General features: G+C 42.5%; 1 protein-coding gene across 1 annotated transcript; it reads left to right on the forward strand.

Moving 5' to 3' along the window:
• Positions 1-2984: 2984 nt before the first annotated feature.
• Positions 2985-19518, forward strand: SARAF (store-operated calcium entry associated regulatory factor). Its single transcript, XM_074275369.1, has 6 exons — positions 2985-3639; positions 12978-13156; positions 13910-14354; positions 15403-15532; positions 16778-16929; positions 17546-19518. The coding sequence occupies exons 1-6, from the start codon at positions 3519-3521 to the stop codon at positions 17569-17571; spliced, it is 1053 nt and encodes a 350-aa protein (XP_074131470.1). The 5' UTR covers positions 2985-3518; the 3' UTR covers positions 17572-19518.
• The last annotated feature ends 1215 nt before the right edge of the window (positions 19519-20733 follow it).

Raw genomic sequence — 20733 nt, forward strand, 5'->3', positions numbered from 1 at the left:
TTTTAGGCAGGAGGTGAGATAATTCTATTCCAAGGTAGTTTTGGACAAGAATCGAGTCAGAGTGGCGGTCATCTGGATATTGTTTTTCTTTTCTATCCTTCAATGGTATATAAAACTCAATTTCCACTTCTAATGGCAAGGAAGTGGAGGGCAGCACCCAACAATATCTCAAAAATTTTGGTCCACTGTGTCATTGTTATTATCTATAATAGAATTGATTGTTTCTATGATTTATTCTTTGATCCACTCTCTAGTTTACAATTAATTTTTGATCTAGTCTCCCATGATCTTTTACTCAATGTAATTTTTATTACATTATAGTCCTCAAAATGGAGCATTTAGCATCTTTGCTTTTCTGCATTTATTTGTGAAGTTTTTGTGCCTGTGAAGTTTCCATGTACTGAAAAAAACACTCAATTTTCTCTAGGTTTATAATATCTAAATTTTCTAAAATTTTATTCATCTCCTTATTATCTTTCTTATTTACATTATGTTTTGATTTATCTAATCCTAAGAGGGAAAAATTGAAGTCCCTACTAGTATAGTCTATTAGAATAGACAGTATTAGAATCTGGATGTTTGCCATTATTTAATGCCCATATATTTAATACTGATATTACTTCACTGTCTATGGTACCTTTTAACAAAGACAAATATATAGGGCTATTTTTGCTTTTGCTTTATCTGATGATCATGACAACTAATCCTGTCTTTTTTAGCCTCAATTTAAGCATAATAGAGTCTGCTTGAGCTCTGTGTGTTTTTCTATTTCAAGTGTGTTTCTCATGCACATATTGTTGGATGTTGGATTCTAGTCTTTAACACATTCTGCTATCTGCTTCTGTTTAATGGGCAAATTCATTCCATTCATATTAACAGTTATGATTACTAATTCATTTCCCCTCCACCCTATTTTCTTCCTTTATACTTCTCTTATTTTATCTTATCCATCCTCTTAAATTTGTTTTCCTTTTGACTCTTCTCTCTTTTAATCTACCTTCCTGTTTATTGCACTTCTCCAGCCCCCCTCCTCTTACCTCCTTCCTCTCTTACTTCCCTCTTGGTTAAAATAGATTTCCCTATCCAACTATATATGTATGTTTATATATTCTTCCCTTTTGAAGCAGTTTAGATGGAAATGAGGTTCAAGTGTTAGTCATCTCCCTTCCCCCTTTGGTGTAAAAGCTCTTCCTTGTATGCTTCTTTTATGTGAGATAATTTTCCTTCTTCTTCCTCTGCCTTCCCTTTTTTTTCCTGACTCAATCCTGCTTTCTCATTTCTCCATTTTTTAGTTGTTGTGATCATTGCTACATAACTGACTCACATTCACGAACTCTTTTCTTTGTAAATACTTAATTGCCTTAGTAATGACAAAATTCTACATACAACTGTCTCAGAATACATGTAAACTGCTTGTATTCAGGGTCAAAAGACTGATATCTAAGTCTACATAATGCTACTCGAAACCTATGTGACTGGGAGGAGTCAGTCACTCTTTCTGTTTCTTCATCTGTAGAATGAGGGGCTGTTCTAGGTGACTTTTCAATTCTAGATTAGGATCCTGAGACAGGCTAACCCCTGAGATTCTAATTGACTCGAGAAGCCCTCATACCCTATCAGCCAGGTGATGCTGGAAGACCACTGTTTGGGTGCGTTATACAGGGCATTCGTTCAGTTCTAGGTAAGACCAGATACTTCTGATAGTCCTTCCAGCTCTGAGATTGTGACCTCCACTTCCATTTGTTGTTGCCACTTTCTACCCAAGCCTTTCCTCTTCCAGTGCTTAGGTGGCTCCTTTGTTATTTTGTATCTTATTTATGGAGAGATACAGTATGTATCTAGTACACACACAATCTATGTAGTTGTTTGTGAACTATACAATGTGTATTTATTTATATATACACACATATACTATATATGCTACAATGTGTATTATATACACACTATATGCGCCACAATGTGTATTGTATACATACTATATATGCTACAATGTGTATTATATACATACTATATGCGCCACAATGTGTATTATATACATACTATATGCGCCACAATGTGTATTGTATGCATACTATATGTGCCACATGTGTATTGTATGCATACGATATGCGCCACATGTGTATTGTATGCATACTATATGCGCCACATGTGTATTGTATGCATACGATATGCGCCACAATGTGTATTTTATATATACTATATATGCTAATAAAGGCAGTCCCAAAATTTTAATTTAGTTTTAAGCTTTAATATACTTTAATAGATATAATATATAATATATTATAAAATATTATACAATATATTATTAATATATTTGATATATGTATTGTTTATCTATCGATTATATGCAATACAATAATTTATTATATTAGACTATATGTCATAGTCTAATATAAAATAATTCTATTATATAAATTTACCGATCATTATTAAGTATTAAATTTTGATAGTTCAAAGATGTACTGACTTTTGAGACCACTTATTAACATACACGTTGTCTTTCCTCCACATTTATCTTTATATGTATGTATGTTTATATATATTTTTATATTTATATATATAAAATATATTTATATATATTTTTAAACACATTTACATATGTTTATATGGAGTGCCTGCACGGAGTGGGCATTAATAAGGCGGGTACCTATGCTGCAGTGGTCCAAGTGCTTAAAGGATCTGAGTTCAAATACTGCCTCCGACACTAATGGTGGGATCCTGGGCAGGTCGGCTAATCACCCCTTGCCTCAGTTTCCCCGTCTGTGAAATGAAGAATTGCCCCCGAATTTTCCAGACTTGTACCGAAGGCGCTTTGCAGAGTTCTAGAAACGCTAGCTGTATTATTAGTATTATTTGTAGAATGAGGTAATATTAGCGGCCTCCCCTCCCAAGCGCCGTCTCTATTGAGACAAGCTATTGTTGCTACGTAAGTGCTTGTGCGTACTAGGAGGGATGGATACACAGACGGGAGAAAGGGGCGGGGGAGGAAGAAGGGAAGCTTTGCTAGTCCGGGAGAGTCCCGGAAAAGGGGGCTGTGGTCTTTTCGTTCCTCCGCTCCGCCAGCCCGAGCAGCTCCGTGGGGGGTAGTGCTAGGCCGAGGGAGATGGAGGGGGAGGGATGTATGGAGAGTGAAGGGACAGGGTGATGAACGCGACTGCTCCCCAAGGCGCCTGCGCAACTGCCCTTGGGCCCGCGCTGGGGCGGAGATCTCCGGCTGGGTCGGGTTCTTCTCGAACGCTGGCGGCGGCGGGCGGGCCCAGCGCGGGGCGGGGAGTAGGCGGGGCGTGAGGCAGAAGCAGCCAATCAGAGGCCGATACGTGGCACCGCCCCAGTGTCGCAGCAAACGGGACCGAAGCGAGCGTCGCGAGCTTCCTCCGCCTCCCGCCGCAGTCCGTCTGCTGCACCATTCTAGAACGTCTGCGACTTCGGAACGACGGCCTTCGTTGAGCTCCTTCCACCACTCCCCGCTAAGTCTCTGCGCTAGTCCGCCGGCCACCCGCCCCCCGCGCGCCGGCTCCATGGCGCCCGCAGCCCCGGCCCCGCTCTGGGGGGGCCGTCGCTGCCTGCCCCTGCTCTGCGCACTCCTCGTGCTGTTGCTACTGCCGCGGCCCAGCCCCGCCCTCGCCTGGGACCAGTCCGGTGAGGCCCCTGCTCCAACCCCCTCCCCTTCTCCAAGGTACCCCCCACGCTCCCCTCTGGAGGAGTCCTCCCCTCGGCTCTCCCTGGAGGAGCCCCCGCCATCCTCCTCTTCTCGAAGACTCCTTTTCCTCACCCCCCCTCTTCTCCAGCTCTCCATCACCCTTCTCTCCCCATCTCCTTATGGAAGGAGCGCATCACTCTCCTGAGACCTTTCGTCATCCCCTCTCCTCAGGAGCCTCCATCTCTCCTCTCCAGGCTCCCTTCCATCATCCCCTTTCCCAACGAGACCCCCTGTCACTCCCTCCTCCTCTCGAAGCCCATTCACCTGCCCTCCTTCTGAGACTTTCCTACCGACCTCCTCTACTGTCCATCTCCCTCCCCCTTCTCTCTCCCCTCCCCTCCTCCCCATCCTCCTTGCTGTCATCCCCCTCCACAGTCTGATTCCCCTCTCTCCATCCTCCCTGACATCACCTCCTCCCCCCATCCGTTCCCGGCCCCCTTCCTTTGCTTCTTCATGCTCCTCTCCTTCTTCCCCCTCCAGTGTCATTCCTCCCCCCCCTGCTCTTTCCATCCCCTGCCACCATCCCCATTCCTTCTTTTTGAGGCCCCCTCCCCTGTGGCTGCAGCCATCCATCCCTCCCTTTGCCCCTCCTTTCTAATCCCCGCCCCCCTGCTCCTCTTCCCCCCTCCCACACTGCGGGTGAGGTGGGGGTGGGGTCTGGTCCTCTGTTGCCATAATGCGTATTATTCAGCTCCTCCATGTTTCTGCTTCACCCTTCCCTCTCTGCTTCCCTAGTAGCCTGCGAGCCACCCAGGGCTTCTTCTAGTCCTGGCTTTCTTCCCCTTTGTTCACCTGTCTTTGGCTGATGAAATCGACAGAAATCCTTTGTCAGACAAAATGGGGGTGGGGTGGGGAAGGGAAGAGCCGGGGTGGGGGGGTGGGGAGAGGTGGGGCGCTGCCTGGCCCTTGCTGGCTGACTGATTTCATTCACCGAGCTTTTTATTTTTTTATAACGGCATTTTATCTGGGCCTGTGAGGTGGGGGAGCCAGGTCTCTATATCCTCATGTTACAGTTGAGAAGAGGCGTGTTCTGTTGTGACTTAGCTGAGAGGCCAAGATGCTTTGTCTCTATGCCCTTACCCAGTGATAAAATTTAGATTTAATTTAAAGGCTTAGTGGATTAGCTCTATGGATCCTGGGCTACACTGAATGATAGTGGCAGCCATCATGTTTTTATAAGCATTATGTCATTTTAGAAAGTCCTCGTGGCAGGCCTGTGAAATAGATGTCATGCCATTTTACAGATGAATCTGAGGCAGAGAAGTGACTTACTTGATCCTGGTCACATGTTAGTAAGGGTCGAAGGTTGATTTGAACACAGGTCCTGCTGATTTAAATCCCAGTACTCCAGCCACTGTGTCCTTTTCTTTAATCCATCTTTTGCATGGCTGACAGAATATTCTTCAGAAACTTATGCGGCTACTAGTTGTTTCTAGAATGAAATTCAATCAGTTAAGCAACAGTCATGTATTAAGTGTTAATTAGATACCATACCCTACTAACCATCAGTATTCCAATGAAAAAAAAAGCAAATACAGTCCCCATCCTCAGGGTGTTTAATCATTTAGTGTTATCTAAATTAAAGATAGGGTGATTAATTTATTTTTCATGATGAATTACACTACCCTTTAAAGAGTTACTGGGGTGTAAGTCCCCTTTATCTTTCATACTTTTATATAAGTAACCCTTGACTAGTCACCTCACTTCTGTGTGCCTCAGTTTCCTCACCTGTCAAATGAGGATAAAAACATCTACAATAATAATTTCTTTACAGAGATGTCCTGGGCTCTTAGCATGGAAGTCTATGTGTATAATGTGGAAGTTTGCTGTTTTTTTGCAAAATTTTTAGGTCATGTTCAGTTGAGTGGCCAACGTGTTGTGTGGCTTTTGGATCACTATCCTTGGTGCTTTCCTTACTCATGGCCCAGCCCTTTTTTGAGCCTGGACCTCTACCTCCCACGGTGGTCCAAAGATGGCTGTCATTGATGAGAAGCATATAGGTGAGTCAGTAAATTAGCAAGGTTAGACTTGTGCTGTGGAAAAATCATGTTGGTAGCTGAGTAGAGGATGAATTGGAGGGGGAAGAAACTCGAAGAAGGGAAACCAGGAAGCTATTGTAATGGTCCAGGCAGGAAATGATGAAGTCTTGAGGTAGGATTTTGACAGGTGAGTGGAAAGAAAATGGATAAAAGAGGTATTTTGAAACTCCAGGATAAGGTTTGGCAACTGGTTAACTGTGGGAATTGAGGGTGGTATCTAGGTTATAAGCTGAGGTAACTGGGAGGATGGTGGTCCTCTTGATAGTTAAGAACAGGGAGTGGTTTTGGGGACAGAGGAGTTATTTTTTGAACACATTGAGTTGGGATGTCTGTGTGACATATGTTCCATGAGGCAGTTGGTAGTGTATTGGCTGTCTCTCAGGAGAGAGGCTGGGGCTGCGTGTCATGTGTATGGAGGAGGAGATGAACATTGGATCTGATGCATTCAGAGAAAGGTATAGAGCAGGAAGAGAAGAGGGCCCAGGTCAGGCCGGACCTTGGATTTCTCTGGCATAGGGAGCTTTTGGATGAGGATACTTCCTCTCCCAGTGAGGATTAGCACCTTCTCTGCAAGCAGCAGAACTGGGGTTTGAACCCGGTCACAGAATGTGAGTGGCTACCTCCAAATCCACATGTAAAAGGAATTCCCATTAGGACAAGTGATCTTCTAATTTAGGGGAACCCTCCACTTCAGGCAGATATGCCAATCCACTTTCAGTGGAGAGCAAATTTAAATTGGCTTCCATGCAATTTCTTTCTACCTCTTGCTGCCGATTCTGTCCCCAAGTTCATCTCTTCTCCAGCAGTCTTTTCTTCTCCAGGCTGTAAACATCTCCAATTCCTTTAGTGATTCCTCATGTCATGGACTTGAAGGCTTTCATGGTTGCCCTCTTTTGAGTCCTCTCCAGCTTATATGTTGAGGCCTCTTGAACTTTACTTTTATTAATCTTAGCCCAAAGTTCTAGGTAGTCAGGGGACTTTTGAATTCTGATTTACCTTTGGATGTGTTAGCCATTCCATCTTCCCCCAACTTTGTGTCCATTTGTAAACTTGATGAACTCTCACCATCATACCTTTATCCGAATTTTTATTAAAGTTGTTGCTTAGTAAGGGACCAAACACAGCTTTCTAGGCTACAAATTAGGCCTGCATGGTTGTTTAGATTTGCCACTCTAATATTGAACCATTAACAATTACTCCTTGAATCCTGCCATCTAACAAGCTTGGAATCCACTTGATTATGTTATAAATAGTTTACTATTTTCTCCCCAAGAATAACATGAGATACTACATCAAAAGCTTGAAATCCACCTAGTTTATTAATCTTTTCCCAAAAAGGAAGTGAGGTTAGTCTGGCATGTGGTTGATAACACTAGGCTGGCTCCTTGGAATTATTGCTTCTTTCTAGTTATGCGCCAATCATTTCTTTCAGTTCTGGGACAATTATAGAATGGATCATCAGAGAGAAGCTCACTGGCCCTATAATTCAATGACTGTTATCTTCCCTTTTTGGAAAATCCAGATGACATCTGTCCTTTTGCAATCTTTTAATACCTTTCCTATGTTCTGTGTTCTTTGAACTATCACTGATGGTGATTCAGCCATCATGTTGTAAAAGATGCTGTTTTATACTAAGTGATTTAAATTCATCCAATGCAGCTAGCTGTTTCTTACCATCTCCTTTCTTATCTTGAGTGTCTTATGTTGAATATCTCCTCCTTGTTAGTCATTTTTGTTCTGTTTGCAGTCAAGGCCATTCTCTTTTTTGGGAAAAAAACAAACAAAATAAAAATTGCTTTCTCTCTTTTTCCAGTTGTCATCTTCCCATACTATACAAAGGTTCTGTGAATTCTTTAATCCTCTCATTTCTCAGTGTATCAAAAGTTCTTTTTTTGTTGTTGTTGCTCTTAAATTTCTTTCCTAACACTACCCTTTAAAGAGTTACTGGGGTATAAGTAAATCCCCTTTATCTTTGATACTTTTATATAAGTAACTATTAACTAGTCACCTCACTTCTGTGTAACTCAGTTTCCTCACCTGTCAAATAGGGATAAAAACATCTACAATAATAATTTCTTTACAGAGATGTCCTGGGGCTCTTAGCATGGAAGTCTATGTGTACAATATAGACATTTTGTGCTTTAGGATTCTTGATATGGAATTAAGAGTTCAAATTCTAACTCAATATTTAAGCCTAATGACACTATTTTTTATGAGACAGCACTACACTCTTATTGTCTTTCTCTGTTACTTGACCTTGATTTCATCTTCTTTGTGTTTCTTTTTACTATTTAAGTTGGCTTGGGAGTTCCCTTTGTATTCCCTTTGCATATCATTCTCAGACAAATATGTTTTATAAAGGTAGCACAGTGGATGGATGACTGGACTTGGAATCAAGATGACCTGAATTCAAATCCATTTCCAACATTTAAGATTTAGGTCTTTGAGCTTTGTGACCCTGGGCAAGTCATTTGAGGTCTCTTAGACTCAGTGTTCTCAGCTGTAAAGGGAGGATAATCATAGCATCTATCTCCATGGGATATTGTGAGGATCAAATGAGATGTAAATGCTTTGCAGACCTTACAGTACTATATAAATGCCAGTTATTATTATTCCTATTTGGAATTGTTTCCATGTGTCTTTAAAATTTTATCTGTGAGAATCTCCTAACCCATGGGATCCTCCTTATCCTCTCTATGTTCCCTCTGACGTCTTCAAAATATGTTTTCTCTTGATTTTATCTGACTATGTGGTCACTTATTCTTCAGGTTTTTCTTCATTTCTGCCTCAGCAACCAATTTCTCCTTGTGAGTGAGAACGAGATTCAGAATATAATTTCCCTTTTTTGGCCCTTTTGATGGATGAAATAATTATATTAATTTTAATTATTAATATTAAGGCAGATCAAGAAGTTAATCGTGGCTCAGGTCCAGCAGATGTCACGATAGAAGTTTCTCATCACTCCTGTCTGATATTTCTGTGTCAGGCTTGGGATCTATTCCTCTTCATCTATTCCTTCTGGCCAAGTAGTCTCTGGCATATTCTAGTGACAAATTCAGCCCTGTTTCTCCCTCCTTTGACCTTTGCCCAAATAATCTTTAGTATGCTTCCTTTCCTTTGTGGTTTCTGAATATCTTCCCATCTAAGCCCTGCTTATATTTATTTTATTATGTCAAATAAGGTGTACCTATCCAGAGCCATGCTACAGTTATAAGTTTCATCCCACCGAGCCTCAGTGGTACCTATCTTAAGATCAAATATGCCCTCTTGAGTGAGGACTCTTGTTTGTTGCTTAAGCTCTGAATATTTATGTGTGTGTGCTCTCTAGGTCACGGATTTTTGTTTGTTTTATTTTTAGTAGTACTTCTTTCTTGTGTTTTATCTCTTGTGAATTTCTGAGTGTCTTGGGGTTATTTTCTTTCTTTTTTTTTTTTTTTTGTGGTTACTTTCTATAATATCTAGCTTAGAGGGGGATACTCTTCTTCCTTCATCCTTTTTGGTTTAGAGTCCTTATAAGAAGATTTTTAAAATTCCTGGCAAATACATTTTTTGTTGTTGTTAGATATCAGATTCCATCTCTGACCAGGAATCCGGCAACTTCATATTTCCAGATATCGAAAAATAATTCTTAGATGCCTTCTTTTTAGTGCATCTAATAACCTTCTTATTTCAAAGCAATCACTTTATCATTCTTGGAAGATACTTCATATATAAGTCAGCTGTGCAGCACAATAGATAGAGCCATTTCCTGGAGTCAGGGAAGTTTGAGTTCTAATCTGACCTTGGACATATTTAACCATGTGATCCTAGATAATTAACCACTCCAAATTGTTTCCTCATTTGTAAAATGGAGATTATACTAGCCTCTGCTTCTGAGGGTTGTTGTTGGGATCAAATGAGGTATTTTAAATGCTTTGCCAATCTTAAAACTTTGTATACTTATTATTATCATATGAATATTTTCTTTTTTAACGGCAGCCCATTTACGGGAAGTTTGGATAACTTTATATCCCTGTTTTAAGTGCTCACATAACAAGCACTATTATTTCTGTTGGGCTTCATGGTTTACAAAGTGCCTTCTTGAGGCTCAGGGGAGTGACTTAGAGGGCCATAAATTTAGAGCTGGAAAGGAAAGGATGAGGAAATCAAGAAGGTCCAGTGACCTGTTCAGGGTCTCAAAGCTAATAAATCAGTCAGCAAGTGCTTTCTAAGTGCCAGCCAGGCATTGTGGTCATGGCTGGAGATACAAAAGTAAAGAATGGAAGAGATGCTGCCCTCAAGGAGATTACATTCTAAAGGAGACAGCTTGGGCATGTGAACATATAAAACAAACTCCAACAAACACAAACATATCTATTTCCAAAGAACAGAATAAAGAGCATCGTATTTGAAAAAGAAAAAGATGATTGTGTCCACACAAAGCATGAATCTTTGCTATATACAGCTTGCTTTTTAAAACTGTGTATTAAATTTAACAACATAGTGGCAGTACTTGTTTGTGTCCTTTCCTAACCTTTCTTTTGCTCTCTACTTGGCCATGTCTGAAAAGGTAAGTAACAATGTGCACCTCTATTCCACCACTATATCGGGGTGGGGGGCATGCTCAACTCCTCTGGAATTTGTCTTCCTTTGCATTATTGTAGTTATTATGTGAATTGTTCTGAATCTGCTTTCTTCACCCTGTATCAGTTCATGTAAGTCTTCTTCCCAGGTTACTTTGAATTTATCCCTTCTATCATTTCTTGGGGTATAGTAATAATTTCATTATATTTATATGTTATAATTTGGTCCTTTCAGTTGGTGGAGATTTACTTTGTTGCTGGTTCTTTGCTATAACAAAAAAGTGCTTTAAGTATCTTTGTATATATCTCTTTGGGATATATAAATATACCTAGGAATTAGATTAAGGGGAACATAATTTCCAGAGGTGTTGAACTACATTACAGCTTCAGCAACAACAAACATATCATGCCTGTTTCCCTACAGCTCTTCCAGCAATGTTGCTTTCTGGTTTTTTTTTTGTTTTGTTTTGTTTTGTTTTTTTTATTGTTGTTGTTGTCTTTGCCAATCTGATGGGTATGAGGTGGAATCCCATATTTGTTTAAATTTACAGTTCTCTCCTTTATTAGCAATTTGGAGCGTTTTCATATGGCTGTTGATAGTTTTGGATTTCTTCTTTTGAAATGGAATTATTTATATAAACCAAATTTTTATTGCAAGAATTTTATACGTAGTTTTTGATTAAGAATATATTTCTTAATGTAACTTAAGAAGTTGTTTCCTAAGTAGTTCATGTTTTCCAGGTTTATTTTGAATTTTTGAATTCTGTTATTCCTGATTCTTCCCAGTCTAGTCTGTTCTATTTGAGCTGCCTCTCTTTTCTAACCAACACCAGATAATTTTGATGACTGAGGTTTTATATACCTACCCACCTCATCCCTATCTCTTTTTCTCCTTTCATGTGATATTCTGGATCTCTAATTTTTTCACATAAATTTTATCATTATCATTTTATAAAATATTCCTTTGATAATTTGATTGAAATGTATTAAAAGTATAAATTACTATTGAAAGTTTTGATATTGACTCAGTCTCATGAGCATCTACTAGTCCTCCAACTGTTTAAGCTGTTCTTTATTTCTGTGAAGGAGCAATTTGTACAAGTCTCGTGTGGTTTGTTAGATATATCCCCAATTACTTTATGCAATTTGTAGTTATTTGGAATAGAATTTTCCATTTTTTATTATTGTTCTATAAAAATGCTATTGCTTTTTGAGGGTATCTTTTGTAATCTGTTACTTTGTTGAAGCCATTAATTGCCCTGACATTGTTTTTATAGGAAAGTGCCAGGCTTTCATATTCATTTCCTGTCATTGGCCTTGCTTTCATCTGTTGTATATTTCTTTTTAAAATCTATGAGTTGGTGACTTCCCTATGCATAGACCTCTAAAGACGGATTTAATTTTTCTTCTTCATTGAAATTGTTTCCTTTTGTGTCTTTAGAATTTTATGTTTGAGCATCTCTCATCTTTCCTGGACTGACTTCATCTGAAGCATCTTAGTCTATGGGATACTACCTATCTTTTCATTGAACCTTTTGAAATCTGCTTTGCTCCAATTTTGGGATCATTTCAAATTATGATAAGATTTCCTCTTTTTTCTAGATCACAAAATCTAGGGTGGAATAGTTACTTCTTCACAGGCCTCCCATAATTTCTACCTTAGTAGTCATTCTTTTTCTTTAATTTTTTTAGCTAATTTTTTTCAATCCATGAGCATTTATTTTCTTTCCCTTCTACCTTTTGAAACTACAAAATTATCTCTACAAAACTTTTGTAATAAATATTGTTACGTATAGTTTTTGTCATAAATATAGTTAGGCAAAACAAATGCCTATTCTGGCTATGTTCAGAAAGCATCTGTTTCTTTCTGCATGTTGAGTCCATCCACTGTTTGTTAGGAGGTGAGTAGCATGATATCTCATCAGTTCTCTGGAATAGCAGATGGCCATTGCATTGATTAGAATTCCTAATTCTTTCACAGTTCATTTTTTCAGTATTGCTCTAATTGTATAAATGGTTCTTGTGGTTCTGCTCCCTTCCCTCTGCATCAGTTCACATAGGTTTTCCCAGGTTTTTCTAACATCATCCCTTTTGTCATTTCTCACAGCATTCATATACCGTTATTGATCTTTTATTCTCCAGTTGATGGTTATCTCTTAGTTGACATTTCTTTTCAGGATTGTATTTTTTTAAAAAGACACATTTTTTCATGTAAGAAAATTCTCTCCTATGTGTTCTGTTAGTGTTTTGTTTTGTGAGAAGTTGTCAGATAAGTCCCTGTGCTAGGTGGTAGCATCTCTCAGCTCCTTCTTGTAATCTAACCAAGGTACCCGGATCTTTGATTTTCTAGCTGGAAGGGATCCTAGAGATCAGCTGCTCTGGCCCCACTGCTGCCCTGTCTCCCTTGGTTTTCCCCTGTCAAGGCTGGGATTTGGACCTGAGACTGACTCTCCAACTCCTGTCCTGTATCTTTGCTGGAACTCCTCTGCCTTTCTGACCTAGTCAGATTCTGTCCCTGAGCTTCATGTCAGTCTGGCAACAGACCTCGGGCCAAAGGAGCTGTACTGACTGTGGAGGTGGCTGAGAGAGACTGAGAAGCCCCCCTGTGCAGTAGCCAGGTGGGGAACCTTTGTCCTCTGTCTGCATCATGCTGATGTTCTCTCTTTTGCTCTATAGAGAAAATTCTGCTACGGGACATCCAGGCCTTGACCCTCCACCGCGACCGCTTCACCACTGCCCGCAGAACTGCACCCATCCCTCAGCTGCAGTGCCTAGGTGGCTCTGCCGGATGTCCGGCCCACATCCCCGAAATCGTGCAGTGCCGCAACAAAGGCTGGGACGGTTTTGACGTTCAGGTACCGGCAGTGGAAGGGCCGGGAGGTGGGGTAGGTAGACTGAGGTGCTATGGGGGAACCCCCAGGGGGGAGTTTGCCTACCATCAGGGCTGGCCTTTGCTTGGTCAGTCATGGATCTAGGACAGAATATCTTCTGTCTCACAGAGGCAGAAACTCAAGTTGCAGGAAGGGAAATGGGTTGTCCAGGGTCATGCAGGGATCACTCAGAATGCGCTACTTCTATTGCCTTTTCTTCACTCCTCTTGATGTACTGTGACCATTCAGCTTCAGAGGACTTGGACTTATTTGCTGTCAGGAGAAGAAACATGTTTAGCTGCTCAGAGTCTTCTTTGGGTTCAAGCTCTGATTTCCATATGTACTGGTGGGGTTTCTCTCCCCCTTCCCCTCAGGGCTCTGAGAAATACAGGGGGAAAGCAGCTGCTGATCTGCTTTAGAAGAAGGAGTTTCTTCACTGGAATCTCATAGTCTAGTTCCCCTCCCATGTCCTCCTCAAAAAAAAGGCAGAATAGATTTGATACATCATAGAATCAGGAAGCTTTTGCTTATGCTTATTTGAGGAAATGTCAAGATTACTAGATCCTAGCTGTGGAAACTGGAGAGACCCTCTAGTCCAGGTGGTCACTTTATATAGGGAGACAGAATCAAAGCCCAGAGGTTTGCCCGCAGCTTTTTGTTTGTACTCTTCCCAGGAAATGGGAGGACCTTTCCTGATAACAAGGGGAGGGTGACTGTCTTTTCTTGGCCCCTCTGCAGTGGGAGTGTAAAGCAGAGCTTGACACGTCCTACCGATTTGGCAAGACCGCTGTGAGCTGTGAAGGTTATGATTATCCTGATGACCCCTACGTGCTCCGGGGCTCCTGTGGCTTGGAATTCAACTTGGAGTTGACCGAGCAAGGCCGGAAGAAATACAAAGATGCTGGCAGCAGCAACACCAACAGCCACGGGAACACCTACGGCTCCAATTACTTCCCCGGGTACGTTGAGAAGATGGATTCCCCCGTGCCCTCCAGTACCAGAGGCCTGTTGGCCGTCGTCATCCTGCTGGTGCTGGCATTGGGCGTTTATAAGCTCTTTCTGAAAGCCCAGAATGAGGATCTCCCCCCGCCCTACACTGAGCATCCCCAGGACCACCAGAGGTTCTTCCAGGCGTCCCCACCCCCGCCTCCTCCTCCCCCAGGCTTCAAGTCCTATTTCACAGGTATGTTGCTATGGCTACTTTCCCCCAAGGGATGGCTTCCAGTGTCTCTTGTGAGCGTGGTGACTGTTGCTGTGTCCCTGGAAAGGACTGAATGTCACCATCCCCCCAGAGCTTGCTGGGTTGGGGTGGTTCCAGGGCAATTTGAAGACTCCATGATCCCCAGAGTAAAAAACAAGACTGGAGGGGGACTGAAGCATTGGCCATGACTTAGGGTGTTCATATGGCTTGGCTGTATTGTCGCAATGGTGGTGGATTGGTATAGCACTGGATCTGCAGTCAGAAAGACTCAAATTTTGCCCCAGACTCTTCCTAGCTGTGTTATCCCCTGAGCAAGTCACTTAAACCCTGTCTGCCTCAGTTTCCTCATCTATAAAATGAACTGGAGAAGGAAACGGCAAACCACTGCAGTATCTTTGCCAAGAAAACTCCACATGGGAAATAATTGAACAACAAATGTTGTTCACCAGAATGGTGATCATTTTTTTCATTTGTAAAGTAGGTGATCTTCAACTGAGTTCCTTCCAGCAGTAATCCCTTGTTCCTGTGAAATCTCAGGTGGAGCAACCTTGTAGATGTTCCTGTCCAGTCCCTTCATTTTACTGATCAAGAAACTGAGGTTCAGCTCAGTTAAGGGAGCTGAGAGAATCTGGTGGTCAGGAAGACCTGCATAGGGAGGAGATAACTGACTTGGGAACCTGGTAAAAAGGGCTAGAGAAATGGGAGTAAGGGGACACAAGGAAAATCAAGACACATTTTACTTTGAAAGTTTCCCTTTGGGCCCCAGAGGAGAAAACTTCCTTTTTATGAACTGTGTGCTATAGAGGAAAGAAGAATAGATTGGAAGTTATAGGGTCTGGCTTTGAGTCTTTTCCTGAGGTCTGATCTTATAGAAAATCTTGACTCAGGGGGGAGGCTTTCTAAGAGCTGATTGGTCAGAGGCTGTGTGAAGGCAATCTCCTCCTGGGCTTTGGGGCTTAGTTTGTCCTGGGGTGGCCTCCCCTGGGAAGGGGGATTCTGAGCTAACACTTGTCTCTGCTGTTTGCATTAGCATCGGGTACCCCCGGATGGGGCTTTGGCAACTCTTTCACGGGTCCCCAAGCGTTTGGCCAATCTGGCCCTGGATTCTGGACTGGATTGGGGACTGGTGGCCTTTTAGGCTACTTGTTCGGAAACAACAGGTATACTTTATTCACTGTTACCTTCCTTCTCTTGTTTGAGGTCTGCATCTGGAAATCTTTTTCAGTTTTGACTTCATTTTAGTTTGACTGAATTGAGCTTTATTCAACAAGTTTCATGAAAGTAAGAGGAGGAAGAGCTGAGGATTTTGAGGTCAGACTTTCCCTATAAATATAGGAGTAAGGCTCCTTTTCCTGTTGTTACTTGATGTGTTTTTAGAAATGCTAACAATAGTAATAAGACAAAAGTAAGAAATAAAAGCATTAAAGATAGGCAAAGAGGTGTTAACATTGCTCTTATTTGCTTAACATGCAATAGTTAGAATGTCTCAGGGAATCACTGAAATTAGTAATTAGCAGTGATTGATACAGCTCCTGGCACATAGTAGGCAGTTAATAATTCATAAAATTCATAAAAACCATCAGCATTTTGACATTGTGATAACAAATTCCACGGACAGTGGAATACAGAAAGAATCCACAGTCAAAAACATCTACAACAAACACCAGATTTGTGGGAGTCAGTACCTATCAAGGCATACTCAATACCTGTATAGCTATATTACAAAAAGCTCCTTAAACTCTTATGTTCCTGTAGTTCCTGCTCTTAGGGAAGCAGAAGTTGGTGGATTGCTTGAGCTCAGAAGTTCTGGCTACAGTGGATTAAGCTATCAGCTTTCTGCACCAAGTTAGGCACGAGTATGGCAAGCCCAGGGGGTCCCAGGCTGGCCATGTTCGATATGGAACAGATCAGAAGTACTGTGCTAATGGGCACAGTTGGACTTGGGAATGGCTGCTGCACTTTGAACCTAGGTGAGGCAGGGAGACCTGGTCTCCAGACACAACAAGAAAATACCAAATGACTTAAATAAATAACTAGCTATTTGCCAATATGGTTAAAGGACAGGAAGGACAGGAACATCCAGCGCTGAAGCACATTCATGCTATAAGGTAGAGCCTTTAGAAAACTAGACAAAAGAATGGTGAGGTCCATTTAGAGAAGCTCCTGGAGATGGAGGCTCTCAGGGTAAAATAGAATGAAGGGGCAGCAGGGCCCTGATACTGTTTAGATAGATTTTTTTTCTGAGCTTGCTCTTTAGTAAACAATGGATCCCCACCCCACTGTGTCAAATGATCACATTAACTGGAAATGTAAAACATGATGTTTCTGAAATTGGGTCTGAGCTGCCAACTCAAGGCAAACCCTTCAGAGCTGAACCTCCCCTGTTGTCCCTTTTTGCTTTCTAGAGCCACGCCCCTGTCGAACAACTGGACTCATCCTGCGTATCCTCCCCCGTACTTCAACACCTGGAACAATCCGGTGCCCCCGTCCGCGCCCGTTAATTCCCGGAGCTCTGGGTCTTCCTCGGGCTCCGACACGGGGACTAGGACCACGTCAGGTGAGTTATGAGCCTTGATGGTCATCCCTCCTTCTTCGGCCTGGGCTCCCCGCTGGTGGTCCTTAGAGTACAGGTCACTGCAACTAATATAATAGATAGCTTTTTCCTGTCTCTCTTTTTTATTTTAAAGTGACTGGATCTGGGATAGTCATTTCCATGAAGATCTAGGGAGTGGTGCCTGATGAGGCAGTTCCCTCTCTTTGAAGGAGGTGGGCACTCTCTTGTGCAGGGGCACACCAGTAGGAATGACCAGAGTGAGATCTCAGACTCAGGGCTGATGAAGGGCAATTACACGTTCTTTCCTGCTCCACAGGTTGGCTTCTGAACAATCCAGTTAATGAGGAATGGAAAATTTTTAGTTCTGTCTTATATGAAGTGTTTGATGAAAGCCTGAAAACGCTGACCTTAGGGAAAAAATAATTTGAATTGAGGCATTGTGATATGCCTGCCACATCTGCACCATCTGGAGTTGGCCCTCAGTATTCAGTCCTTTATAAAAGGCTGGTGCCATCCCTGATTCTTTATAAAAGGGCCAATGCCATAGGGTTCACTGAGCTGCTGCCCAATGTGGGTTGGGTGGGATAAGCCTAATGGAGTTTTTGTTTTCTCGTTCTAGGGTTTGCCGCCACCAAAAGACGTTAAGAAGATAGGCGGATGAATAAAACCTTCAGACGCAAATTTCTTATTTTGGGGTCATTTTCTCTTTAAAAAGCTATGTACTAAGAACTGTGGGAAGAAAAATTATTCAAGTTTAGAGGTGGATGATCGCTTGTAACACTCTTCGTCATCAGTTCTGTAATATAGCTAAGAGTTGGTGGGCTGAGCTCATGGGCTTGTCTATAGGCAGGTTTGGTGACCCTGGGCCGCCTCAGCCAAGTGCTTTTGGCAGCTTTTGGAAGAATGCATGCTGCTCGGGCCCTTTGAATGTTTGCCCTCCACTTGCCCCTCTTCCTGTCACCATCCCACAGCAGAGAGGACCACCAAAGCCCCTGGCAAATGCTGACTGGGGAGAAGTTTTTCTCCAGCTTGTTTTCCTTTTCAAGGGACTCCTATAAATAGTTATGGGAAATTGACCCCAAGACCCATCTCCCATATATGCAGTTTTACTCCTTTACCGTATAGAGTTTGGTAATTGGGGCAGGGTTTTCAAGCACTGCCCAAGCTTGGGCTAACAGGATCAGGCTGTTGGTATAAGGTGAATTAGGCATGGTGGTAGTGGCAGAATGGGGAGATTGGGACAGAGGGGATACAGGCAGCAGGTGACTTTTAGATGCTAAAGGAGAGGACTTTTTAGGGCAGTTCATGCTACCAGTATGAAGGAAGAAGGATGAATTTCTTCCACCTGGGGGAAAGAGTGGTGCCCCATTTGAGCCACTAAGAAGTGAATTTGGATTCTGCTTTTTTTTTCCTTTCTAAAGAGTCCCTTTTTGATATTTTACACCCCATTTCTGCTTCCTTTAGCCGTTTATAGCCCATTATATTGTAAGACTTAGTTTCTCAGGTCCGAAGCTGGAAACAGAAGATTCTGAAAGAGCTGGTTGTGATCTCACAGCCCCTCACAATTCCTATGCTTTTTTTTTTTTTTGCCTCTGGGCCAATCTCCCTGGGTTAGCTGTCCATGGAGACACGGCAAATATTACAGCTGCATCAGAGAGCTGGAAAGCACCTACTTATATGCTATTAGCAGCTTGACTTTGGGACGTGGATTGGAAGCAGGTTATTGAGTAGTGTAAGTAGATTCATCTTGGCTGCCTCGGCAGAATAGAAATTGGGAAGAGCCCTTTTTCTTTTGATTAGGTGAGCTTGTTTAGGCCTGGCCCCTTATTCTTTTAGTAGCAGGGGATGTGTGGTTTTATTTTTGTTTTTTCCCAAGCACTGGTGACTTTTTGGTATCAGGCAGCTATTTTTTAGGTGAGGGGTCAGGAGCTAGTTTGGGGTCCATGTTGGGGTGCTTCAGGAAGTGTGGTTGGGAAGCCTTTCCTTGGAGGTCTTCAGGCAGAGGGGCATTCTTGGCTTGTTGTAGGCATATACTAGATTAGGGGACGGCTAGAGACCTATTGCACCTCAGCCCTCAGAAGCCCAGCCTGCTAATGCACCACCACTGTCCATGGTGCTATTAAGGAAACCTGAGGGCTCCGATCAATCACTAGATCAATTTTGCATACTCTGTGCCAGGCACTGCACTGGGTGCCCTCACTGGGCTTACATTCATTTGAACAGGAGACAGCTTGTACATAGCATGAGTGTAGACATTGAAGGTGATTATCTGAAGTAGTGAAGGGAGGGAGGGGCGGGCGGGCACTGGCAGGGAAGGGAGAGGAGAGGGTGTCAGGGAAGACTGGTCTGCCCAGAAGGGAGTGTGGGGGAGTAGGGAAGAAGTGCCTTGAGGCACAGCTGACCTGCTGCCACTTTGATTGACCTGGTGTCAAGGGTGTTTCAGATCCTTTATTCCCTTCTAAATCTGTGTCTTTGCTGTTGGTGCCCACAGCTGCTCGTGCTTGTTATGTTCGTGTTGTGTTCTGTAAGACATATCTTTGCTCTTTTTCCCTTTCTTGAACTTCAATAAATTAAGCTTGGCCCCAAGGGAAAGTTCCTGGCTCCAGTTTATTCCTGTTGTCCCTTTGCAGTGGGAGCGTCTCCAGTTCAACAAGATTAGCCTGGTCTGGCCTAGTTGGCGTTGGTTGCCACGTGTGCTGCCATTGGCTTGTGGGAGTGAGGCTGGGGGAGGTGGGGTGGCTTGGTTCACATTACCTTTGTGGAGTTAAACAGATCCTTAGAAGCTCCGTTTTCAAAGAGACTGTGATGGTCTTGGTCATTATGGCTGTGAGAAAGAACCTTGCCCTCCTGCAGCCAATTGTAGGATCCTATGAAGCCACAAATGTCAATGCTTTGTGAGGTCTTGGGGAAGAGATGGGTATCAGTCAATGGACATTAAGTGCCTATCTGTTACCCTGAGCAAATTATTGATGTTCCCAGGGCCTTAGATTCTGAAAAATTAAGCAGCCCAGGTCTAAATCTATGGCCCTCAGTTTCCCCAGTTGTATAATGAAGATCATAACTTGGACTACCGTGTGGCCCATGGACTTTTTGTGGAGGAAAATGCATTATGTACCTCAGAATGATAAAAGATGTGTCCACTAAAGCAGTGAGCTGTGTCAGGCACTTGTCTGGGAGCTGGGGTGAGGGAGGTTGAGACCAGGCAGCCCTACATGACACATTCCATGTGAAGCAGGGGTGAGTGGTGGGGCAAGTCCCTTTTCCATTTCCTCCTGGAGTCCCTATAAATAGTTCTAATTTTGTAGTGCCCTACAAAATAGACATGTCTAGGAAGTATATTTCTATAAAGTGTATATGCTATACTACACCTAGATTTGTCTGGTGATGCAACCATGAACAAAGACCTACATTATTTTGAGGAGAGGTCTGTAGACTTCACCTGCCCCTACAGGGATTTGTGACACAAAAAAAGATTTAAGACCCATGGTCTAGAGGGGAGGTGCATTAGTTTTTTCTATAAGCTCTTGAGTGTTCATAGATCATACTGAAGTTTGTACCTTCCATAAATAAAGATCTGAAGAGTTTCTCCAGTTGCAAAGACTTTTCCATTAGGAGACATCCTTTATAACTGTTGGCTACCTGTTTTATGCCTTACATGATGATAGAGGGCCATTGTGATTGCCTTTATCAATCTTGTACGATGATAACACATGTGAGAGATTTCCTGGTGGAAGGAATAGCAGCATTCAGGCTGTCATGCTCTCCTAATCCTTTTTTTTTTTTTTTGGATCACGGAGAGAGGGAAGG

The sequence above is a fragment of the Sminthopsis crassicaudata genome, chromosome 6 (assembly GCF_048593235.1).
Source record: "Sminthopsis crassicaudata isolate SCR6 chromosome 6, ASM4859323v1, whole genome shotgun sequence".
NCBI classification, from domain to species: Eukaryota; Metazoa; Chordata; class Mammalia; order Dasyuromorphia; family Dasyuridae; genus Sminthopsis; species Sminthopsis crassicaudata.